This window comes from Dipodomys merriami, unplaced genomic scaffold, assembly GCF_024711535.1.
Source record: "Dipodomys merriami isolate MVZ:Mamm:240054 unplaced genomic scaffold, mDipMer1.0.p SCAF_3, whole genome shotgun sequence".
NCBI classification, from domain to species: domain Eukaryota; kingdom Metazoa; phylum Chordata; class Mammalia; order Rodentia; family Heteromyidae; genus Dipodomys; species Dipodomys merriami.
In genome coordinates, this window is record NW_027204492.1 from 106,309,377 (window position 1) to 106,320,383 (window position 11,007).

General features: G+C 40.6%; 1 protein-coding gene across 3 annotated transcripts in view; it reads left to right on the forward strand.

Moving 5' to 3' along the window:
* The window catches only part of Apoo (apolipoprotein O), a 50,898-nt gene extending 43,059 nt beyond the window's left edge, over positions 1-7,839 (forward strand). For 2 of the 3 annotated variants that reach the window (XM_070040707.1, XM_070040708.1), the window contains exons 8-9: positions 4,236-4,299; positions 7,580-7,839. In XM_070040707.1, coding sequence (XP_069896808.1) covers positions 4,236-4,271 — 36 coding nt within the window. In that variant the 3' untranslated portion in view covers positions 4,272-4,299; positions 7,580-7,839. The remainder of the gene's footprint in view (positions 1-4,235; positions 4,300-7,579) is intronic. The other variant, XM_070040709.1, reaches the window with a different exon arrangement.
* The last annotated feature ends 3,168 nt before the right edge of the window (positions 7,840-11,007 follow it).

Consider the following 11,007-nt stretch of genomic DNA (forward strand, 5'->3'; position numbering starts at 1 on the left):
AGTACTGTCACAAAACACAATGAAATTCTAAGAAACAAAATTATCACTTTTCTATTTTTTAAAAAACATCATCACTTATCAAGAGTAAACAGCTAGAAATCCTGAAATGTGGGGGTGGGGGGTGGGAAATATCTCCTCTCAGGAAAAGTGTATACTTTTGGTACCTAGAAAGATTGGCTTGCAGGATGGAGTTGTACAAAGTACCCTTGCCTCAGCCTAGCCTTAAAACCTTGGGAAGTTATTCTGATGGCCTGGGAAGTGAGGACAGGACTTCCTAGTGCTGTTTTGCAGATTTGATGAGTTCACCCATGTGTAGAACACATAAAATGAACAGACTCTAGCACATACCAACCATTGACAACCACCCAGATGACTAAGCACCTGAGAAGATACAGTCTGTGGAATGACTAATCCTAGCATTTGGGAGTCTGAGGCAGGAGGATTGTGAATTTTGAGGCCAGCCCGAGCTATATAGCAACACCCTTTCTTAAAGAAATTGCTGTGATTGCCTATTGCTACTCAAACAAGTGACAAAACATTTTCAGGCTGAAAATAATACAAATTAATTATCTTAGTTCTACAAGTCAGAAGTCCAATACTAAATTAAGGTGTCAGCAGAGTTGCATTCCATTTTGGAGGCCCCAAAGCACAATTTCCTGCTTATTTAAATTGTTGACAGAATTCAGTTTCTTGTTGTTATAAACCCTGCTCTGTTTTGCTGGCTAGTGAGTAAAGCTGTCCTAGCTTCTAGAGAGAACTTGACTCCAAGCCTTCTTTTTGCATCTTCAAAGCCAGCAACAATAGGTCAAAACTTTTTGAAGTCCCCTCTCTCAGTCCCTTTTCTTCTGTCTCCTTACTTTCCGTTAACTTTTTGTGTGTGTGCTGGTCCTGGGGCTTGAACTCAGGACCAGATCCTATTCCTGAGCTTTTCTCCTGAAGGCCAGCACTCTACTACTTGAGCCACTGCTCCACTTCTGGCTTTTTGATGGTTAAGTGGAGATAAGAATCTTGTGGACAGGCTGGGAAGGTGGCTCAGTGGTTGAGCGCTTGCCTTGCATGCCTGAGGCCCTGAGTTCGATTCCTCAGCACCACATAAGCAAAAAGAAAAAGAAGCCGGAAATGGCGCTGTGGCTCAAGTGGTAGAGCACTAGCCTTGAGCTGAAGAGCTGAGGGACAGCGCCCAGGCCCAGAGTTCAGGCCCCACGACCGCACCCAAAAAAAAAAAAAAGAAAAGAAAAAAGAATCTTGTGGACTTTTCTGCGTGGGCTTGGCTTTGAACCGCAATCCTCAGATCTCAGCCTCTCAGATATCTAGGATTACAGCCTTGAGCCGCTGGCAACCAGTTTCTGTTAACTCTTAAAATTCAACTGGGCCTGCCCAGATAATCCAAAATAATAACCCTACTGAAAAGGTGACTGTTTATTAAGCTTAATTCTACTACAACCTTAATTTCTCTTTGCCATGTATGTTAGCATAGTCATAAGCCCTGGAATTGGAGTACTGTTTTGCCTAAGGTATTTCAATGAAGGAATCTTGTTAGGATCTTTAACAGGTCATTTATCCTTTTCCTTTTTCTTAAAAAAATTAAACGTCATACAGTAGTAGAGTAGGTCAGGTTTCTTGAGCTTGGTGTTGAGTGTTGTGTTCTTTGCTCTGGCAAAGTCCATTATCATTCCCCTTTTAGATGTGAACAAGTCGCACTTCGGAAAAGTGATGAAAATAATTCTGCTGGTGGGTGAGGACTCAAACAGTTCAGCCATAGCTTAAAGGTTTGGCTAGCAATCATGCTCACATGGCAGTGAATAGTAATTAGCAACCAGTGCTTTGATTTTTGTTTAAAGCTTTCAGTTTTTCTAACATTGTTACTCATGTTCATGGACATGGTTAAAAAGAAATTTTAAAAACCAAGACCATATATATTAAAATTGGATTGTAAGGAAGACCATTGAATTATAAAGTACTATTAAAATAAAGTGATGTCTTTGAAAAGAAAAAACCCTAGATTTTTGGCTTGTGCTAAATCACGAACTGCCTTTTGAAGTGAGAATGTTGTTTTCTCTAAGATTACAGCGGCCTCTGCCAAGAGAGCTCGAATTTGTAATAGGGTGGGTGGATAAGCCCAATATTTTTTTAGTGAGATATTTGTCATGTTTTGTTATACTAAAGAGAAAGAGCTTGGCAGGTTTGAGTAACAGCAAAAAGGCCCCTAGGGCTGCGCTGTGGTACTTGTGTGTGTACTCATGCGTGTGCATATGTGAATTCACCTGTGTACACACCTGGAGGCAGGGATGGTGAATGGAGGAGTGACCTGAAGAGGAGGGCCACTGGTGCTGAGTTCTGCAGAGCTGTGTTCAGAGCATCAAGTAGGCCTGTGTATTTGAATGTTGCTCCACCCAACATAGTGCATATGGCCTTGTTTCCCATAACTCTATCAGCAAGTAGATGTGGTGACCATTTAATTTGTTATCCAAATGGAGATACTTTTGAGAATGAAAAGGTCAGTGTTAATTAATCTGGAATAACAGCCACAAAGCAGTACTTACAGACCAGTTCCTAACCACTCTGATAAGCAGTAAAATTACCTAGAAACCATACTCTGAAACTAACAGGGTCAGCCATATATGTCTTTCAGAACGTTCCCCCACCTCTTTTTTTTTTTTTGTCTGTTGTGGGGCTTGAACTCCAAGCCTGGGCGCTGTCCCTGAGCTCTTCAGCTCAAGGTGAGCGCTCTACCGCTTGAGCCACAGCGCCACTTCTGGTTTTCTGGTGATTTATTGGAGATAAGAGTCTCACAGACTTTTCTGCCTGGGGTGGCTTTGAACCACGATCCTCAGAGCTCAGCCTCCTGAGAAGCTAGGATTACAGGCGTGAACCATTGGCACCGGTTCCCCTTTTCCCCTTTTGAGTCATATCTATCACTGAGAAAGGGCCACCAAGTAACCTCTACAGAACAGAAGCCCAGCCCCATTGCCTGCCCATTGGTAGCCTCATTTTTTTCAGACTCCAGCTTTGGCTTTTTGATGTCAAGCAAGTCTTATTAATGTGATTTCAGGTTGAAAGTCTTAAAAACATATAGGCCTTAAACATTTTGCACATGTGCTTTTCCCAGTGGAAACTTTGCCACACCACACGACTCCTGATGGACGACATGACCTAGTTACATGTTCCCAGATGGCTCCAGGCAGAGTGGGTGTGGTCCAATTTTCACCACTTTCAGAGTAAGCCTGTGTGTTTTGGGTGCGTTGGCCCCTGTGGTGGATATAGTTCAAGAAGCCTGCCCTTTTCACCAGTGGCATAAAGTACTAGTACATCTAACACTTTCAGGAACTAAGAAATCTTTTCATTGTTGACTTGATTTTTTAAAAAACAGAATCTGGGCTGGGAAGGTAGCTCAGTGGTAGAGCGCTTGCCTTGCATGCCTGAGGCCCTGGGTTCGATTCCTCAGCACCACATAAGCAAAAAGAAAAAAGCCGGAAGTGGCGCTGTGGCTCAAGTGGTAGAGCGCTCGCCTTGAGCTGAAGAGCTGAGGGACAGCGCCCAGGCTCAGAGTTCAGGCCCCACGACCGGACCCCCCCCCCCAAAAAAAAAAAAAACCCAACAGAATCTACATGAGAATTAGCAGGACTTTATTTCTTGCTCTCTTTGCACACATTGCTGTCTACAGCAGGGCTTTTAGGAGAGCTCAGCAAGGCCTCTACAGGGAGTTGTAGTAACTCCTTCATTTTACTGAGGAATGGATTGTTTTGTATTATGACTATTTTTTGTGACGGTCCTGGGGCTTGAACTCAGGGCTGGATACTGCCCTGAGCTTTTGTGCTTAAGAATAGCTTTTGTGCTCGGCAACTTGAGCCATTGCTCCATTTTCAGGTTTTTTGGTGGTTAATTGGAGAGAAGAGTCTCATGGACTTTCCTACCTGGACTGGCTTTGAACCTTGATCCTCATATCTCAGCCTCCTGAGTAACTAGGATTACACATGCATAAGATGTCAGCACCTTGCTGTATTATAACAATATTAAACAGTGACTGTAAGCCTAGCTGAGAATTTGGGATCTCATTGTTTTCCTGGATCTTTCATTGACTCCCTAATAAGCCCTTTCCTACAATGCCTTGACTTCCTCTCCACCCCAGAAAATAATCATATTTAATATTTATATCTAGCCAAATACTGAAGACACTGTGGCATTTCACATTTCTTTTCAAACTTCATCTAAAGATCTCATTTCCATTTTTCTAGCCAGGAAATGTGAAGAATTCACCTGGAAATAAGTAGAAAACTCCATATTCTGCCCATTTATCAGGTAAAGAACAAGAAAAACTCTGGTTATTTTCAGCATTTTTAGCGCCAGGTGAAATGACTTGTCTTTAATTAATTTAATTTAATTAATTATAGCAGTTTCACCTTGATGTTGAAACATATTTTATCCCATCTTTAATTTCTGGACTTAAATGCTATAGCTTATTTAATTGTGTTTATTCCTAAGTAGTTCCTGGGTTTTCTAGACAAGCTTGAACCAGACAGAAATCAGAAAATCAGTGAGGTTGCTTTTTATTTCATACAACTCACTGTTACTTATTCATTTATATATTTACTTATCAATCAAGCACTTTTAAGTACAAAAAATCTAGTTATACTAATAGTTTGTGTATGTATGCAAAACTGTGGAGGGGCACCATTGCCTCATGCCTAGAATCCTATTTGGGAGACAGAAGTTGGGAGGATCACGGTTTGAGGCCAACCTGAACAGGAGTTTATGACCTCTTTTCAACTGAGAGCTGGGTTTGGTGGCATGTGCAATAGAACCATGAAATAGGCACTGGCCTATCTCAAAAATGATCAGCACAAAAAAGGGCTGGAGGTATGGCTTATTGGTAAAATATTTGCCCCGCTAGCTTGAGGCCCTGAGTTCAAACCCCAGCATAACAAAAGAATTTATATAATAGCTTTTATATTTCCTGATGGTTAGAAGATTATATTGAGTTTTAAATAACCTAGATATTCAACTCTAGAAAGGTTATTTAATTGTGGCATATTCGTGAAGAGGAATATAGTTCTATTTCAGTAATAACTTAATTGCATGGGAGCATGGATACAATTATTATTAAATAGAGAAAAGGGGTAATTATTTGACCAAGAGATATAACAGAAAAAACTTCTATTCACTCTTGCAAATTACTCTTCCACTTTAGCCATGCTCCCAGTCCCAGAAAATTAAGGTAGTAGGATGATTCTTACTTTTTTTTTTGCTTTTTCATAACTTTATATATTTTAAATTATTTTGCAGTGAGTATGAATTTTCTTTTACATTTGATCTTAGTCAAAAAGGGTGAAAAGCCTTTTAAATTTTCTCTTATAATCAAATAAAAACATTATACCTGGAGTGGGACACTGATGGCTCACACCTGTAATCATAAGTACTCAGGAGGCTGAGATCTGAGGATCATGGGTTGGAAGCCAGCCTAGGCAGGAAAGTTATCTATAATTAACCACCAAAAAGCCATAAATGGAGCTATGGGTCAAATGGTAGAGCACAAACTTTGAGCACAAAAGCTCAGGGACAGACAGCATCCAGCCCAAGTTCAAGTCCCATGCCCAGCACGCGCGCACGCGCGTGCACACACACACACACACACACACACACACACACACACACACACAGAAAATATTATGCTGGAGATTACCCCAGGACCTTGCACACACTAGGCAAACTTTGCCAATGAGCTGTACCCTCCACTCATATAATCAGAAATTTTATCAGAACACATTGTTATGTTTATTGTAAATCATGGCTACTATTTTAAATTCATGAAAACCTGACTTTTAGCGTTTTTCTTTCTCAGTCTGTCTCCACATTTTTAGAGAGTTAGAAAGTGACATAACAATTTGAGAGACTGTCTCTCAAGCAGAATCCCCTGTAATTGTGTATGTTCCCCTTTTTATACATCCACTAATAGAAAACACTCTGCAGGACAGCTAGCCATCTTTGTACGGCTGTGATTTTTAGGAAATGGTTTCTTACGTACGAAGCAAAAATATGTCCCCTTGTGACTCCCACACAGTGGTCCTGATCTTGTTTGAGGGGGTCACCGAAAATAGTTACAGTTCTTCTTTCACATTTATAATAACCCAACCATGGGTTCCAGCCTTGGCACCACAAAAAAAAGAAAAAAATTACACACACACACACACACACACACACACACACACACTCTCACTCTCTCTCTCTCTTTCACTCTCTCGCTCTCTCGCTCTCGCTCTCGCTCTCAGCTGTTGTTACACAAACGAGTTAATGACTTTATCCCAGGATCTTGTTAAAAGGCAGAGGTATCTCAGCCCGATGTGCATGGGATGTGCCAGTAGAAGGGAAACTAAAGGATGAGCAGCCAGAGAACCACACGTGTCCCCTGCAGACTTTACATTGAATATAGTTGTTTTTCTGTATAGGGACAATGAGACATAAAATAAAATGAAAGTACTCATTTCAGTTTTCAGAGATATTCTGAAGTAGAGTTCAACGTACTGTATCTACAATCTTAGTTACTTTTCTAACCTTTCTTTTTAGCTCTTCATTGTAGTTTTTAATTATAAAAGCAAAGCAATTTATAAAAGATAAATTAATCTTATCTTACTGGGCTCTTGGTGGCGCATGCCTGTAATCCTAGCTACTCAGGAAGCTGAGATCTGACAATTGGGTTTTTGTTTTTAGGTTTTTTTTTTTTTTTTGTTTTTTTTTTTTTTTTTTTTTTTGCTAGTCCTGAAGCTTGAGCTCAGGGACTGAACACTGTCCCTGAGCTTCATTTGCTCAAGGTTAGCACCCTACCATGTGAGTCACAGTGCCAGTTCCGGCTTTTTCTATTTATGTGGTACTGAGGAATGGAACCCAGGGCTTCATGCATGCTAGGCAAGCACTCTATCACTAGGCCACATTCCCAGTCCCTGACAATTGAGGTTTAAAGCTAGTCTTAGTAGACAACCTGTGAGACTCATCTCCAGTTAACCTATTAAAAACCAGGAAGTGGAGGTGTGGCACAAGTGATAGAACACTAGCCTTGAGTGAAAAAACTAAGCAAGAGGGCAAAGCTCTGAGTTCAAGCCTTAGTACTGACATAGAAAGGAGGAAAGGGAGGAAAGGAGAAAGGAAGGAAGAAAGGAAAGAAAGAAAGAAGCAAGCAAGCAATCTAGAGGTGACTCAGTTTACCTTTCATGTGTGTTTGATTTCTGTGTTTTTTGAATCCATGGAAACAGTTGTTTGGTCCTGGGGTGGGGGCGGTGGTGTGCTATGCCATTTAGACAATTGCTTTGTATTCGCTATTTAATTGTGCTTGGATACTCAGCCAGGTGAGAGTCTAATAGTACTGCTGGAGCACAAATCCTTGCTGAATGCTAATTTAGCCATCTAAGAAATTGGGAACATTACAGTTTTCTCTGGCTTATGATCCTCTAGTCACCTAACAGTAATGTTAATATCTTATATGGTTTTCTTTACTTAAACTTAAGACGTTATCAAAATACAAAAATTTACTTATATTTTTATTACTTCTGGTTCCATTTACTTCATGTTTTTCTTTTCTTTCTTTTAGTTATAGGTAAACATTGGAAACTCCAGACAGCAAATCAATATTTCTACAGAAAAGTGGCAGAGAAGTCAGTATTGAATGTAGTAAACTGGCTTTCTTCTTCAGGAAAATCTATACCAGGCCTCCTTTGTTATCTTGGTTGATGCCATACAAGTGGGCTAATCTGAATCTTTTCATTTAGAGACAATAATGTACAAGCCTTAGAACTCCTTGTTCTCAAGTTGCTATTTATGTACATAATTAAAACCTAAATTTAAAAATAATCGTCCTGTTCTCTTTATTGATATTTTCAGGGGACAGGTCCAGCGTCTCTGGTGCTCGTGTGGTGTGTGTATGTACGAGTGATTAGTGTATGTGGCATGTTTCTGTGTGAGTGCATGTGGGGGTGCACGGGGTGCACAGTGTACATGTGTTGTCAGACAACTGTTAAGTCCTCTTAGGGCAATAATCAGCTGTTGTAGTCTGCAGAGGCTGAGTTCCCAAACCCAGAAGACAGTAGAGGAGAAGGAGCTTTGGATGTTTTGCAAACCAGCAGAAGGAACAAGACTTGTAACTAATAGTTTTCCTGCACTAATTAGAAGCATACAAAAGAAAACAGTAATGGTGACCTTTGTGTGGCTGTCACCTCCCAGTTTTTAGGGATCTTCCGGTTCTTGAATGGCAGTGAGAGAGTCATAATGAAGTAGTGTCTATAGATGAATGGAGATGTAGCTGTGTGCGTTGGCTCTGTTGTGTGTGGTTTATATCCTCCTTTGTGGCTCTTGAATGCACAGTTCATGGAACTCTGTATTCCCAGGGTGAGTGGCACCAGCAGGAGCCTCTTTTAACTTGTCAGCCAGCCAAGAAGGATGGCCTAGACCCAGCATGTGAAAAGAAAACAGAATTTCCAAATGTCAGTCCTATTTAGAGACTATAAGCCCTTGTATTATGGTATCATCAGTTTAATCCCCAATCCGTGGCCCTTGAGAATTGATAGCAGCTAGGAAGATAACAATGCATGAATAGACATGTACATGTTAAGTACTTTTTTGTATGTGTGCTGCTCCTAAAGCTTGAGCCTAAGGACTGGGCACTGTGCCTGAGCTTTTGTGCTCAAGACAAGCTCTCTCCCACTTTACCCACAGCTGCACACCTGCCCCTTTTGGTGGTTAATTGGAGATGAGATAGTCTCATGGACTTTCAGGCTGACTTCTAACTGCAATCCTCAGATCTCAGCCTCCTAAATAGGATTACAAGCCTGAGCCACCAGTATGTAGCTCTCATGTTAAATATTTTAATAGAGCCCAAGTAGCAGAAACAAGTCTCGGATTGTTACCAGATCTACGAGCTGCAGCAAAATTTTTCCCTAAGTAAAGTTCCTTTTGTGTTACTACAGATTCTTCAAATATTTCAAGCTGTTTCTAAATTATGAGTACACTTAATTATTTTAGGTTTTCTCCATTTGACTGGGCTTCCTGAAGTGTCACCTAGGGAGTGAAATCCCATGCGATTCTTCATTGAGATTGCTTCATTTGCAGAAGATTACAAAGACATGACCCATACTTCAGCATAATTTGAAGATTATTAGTCAATAGGTACTTAAGTGCCTCCTACCTGTAAGGTATTATTTTCCATTGCTAACACTTCTGTCAATGTTGAAATGTTGATTGAAAATACTTTTCCATGGGCTGGTAGGGAGTGGAGTTGTATCATGGAGTCCCCAAGTAGTGTCTGATCTGGAACTTCATAACTGGAATTGCTGAGTTGTCTTTGAACTGTTTTTTTTATTTACAGACTATTGCTCAAAGGTTATCTATGCTTGTCTTTTGTGATTGCTTGTGTTCAGTGCTTCCTTTTTTACTATTTAATACATTTTGCATACTGTACTTGGATCCTAAACTAGAGAGAATATGAAATAGGGCTGGGTGCTGGTGGCTCATGCCTGTAATACTACCTACTCAGGAGGTTGAGATCTGAGGATTGCAGTTTGAAGCCAGCCATAGTTGAAAATCTGTGAAACTTCTCCAATTAACCACCAGAAAACTGGAAATGGTGCTGTGGCTCAAAGTGGTAGAGTGCTAGCCTTGAGCAAAATTGCTCAAGGACAGAGCCCTGGCCCTGAGTTCAAGTTCTGTGACCAAATAAAAAAATAGGCATATTTGTGGTATAGCTCAGTGTGTGAGATCTTTTGTACTAGTCTCTTGAGTGCAGGTCCTTTAACTTAACAGCTTTTTCACTCAACTTGAACCGTTTCTTTTGGCTTCTTGCTGGTTAATTGGAGAAAAGGGGTTTGATTTGTCTGTCTGGTCTGGCTCAACTGTGACACACAGTTCTCAGATCTCAGCTTCCTGAGAATCAGGAAGAATAGGCATGAGCCATCACTGCTCCACTAAAATTACATGTTTTAATATCTTGAATTTCTCCAAATCTATACTTTTCAAAGTGCTATTTTGTATCTTTCCTCCTTTATTCCTAAACTCAGTAAGTTTTCCCAGTCCTGGGGCTTGAACTCATGGCCTAGGCACTGTCCCTGAGATTCTTTTTGCTCAAGGCTAGCGCACTACCACTTGAGTCTCAGCGCCACTTCTGGCTTTTTCTGTGTATGTGGTACTGAGGAATAGAACCCAGGGCTTCGTGCATGCTAGGCAAGCACTCTACTACTAAGCCACATTCCTAGCCCGAGAACTCAGTAAGTTCTCTTTTTCTTTTTCTGTCTCAATGTGTACTAGTATTTATTACTTATTTATTTATGCTGGTCCTGGAGCTTGAACTCAGGGGCTGGGCGCTGTCACTGAGCTTTTGTGCTCAAGGTTAGCATGACCACTTGAGCTACAACTTCACCTCTCTTTTTAGTGGTTAATTGGGAGATAAGGGTTTTACAGACTTTCCAACCAGCTAGCTTTCAACAGCAATCCTCAGATCTCATCCTTCTGAATAGTTAAGATTACAGGCTGGAGCCACTGGCACCTAGCTCTATTTACTTTTATATGTTGTTTTTATGTGTGTGATACAGTTTTTGTCCTGACACAGTAACAACTCATATAATGCAAAGCATTTGCCCTAACAAATCAATGGCGTTACATTTGCAAATATTCTAAAGAAAATCTGTATGTGTTTACACATGCACATGGAAAAATGTGACCTGCTCTAGGTTAAACGGGAAGTGAATGACCATTAAAATTTGGTCATGTGAGTAGTATTGATTTTTGCAAGTGTGAAAATTGAATTCAGAATTCTTGACTTCAGAGAAAAGCTGAATGGGCATTATATTGCCTTGTTTAATTAGTGTACTTCACATTCATTATTTGGGAAAGTCTTAATATTTAAAGAACAGTCTTCTAGCTGAGCGCTGGTGGCTCATGCCTGTAATCCTAGCTACTCAGGAGGTTGAGATCTGAGGATTGTGGTTCGAATCCAGCCTAGGCAGGAAAGATCATGAGACTCAATAAAAT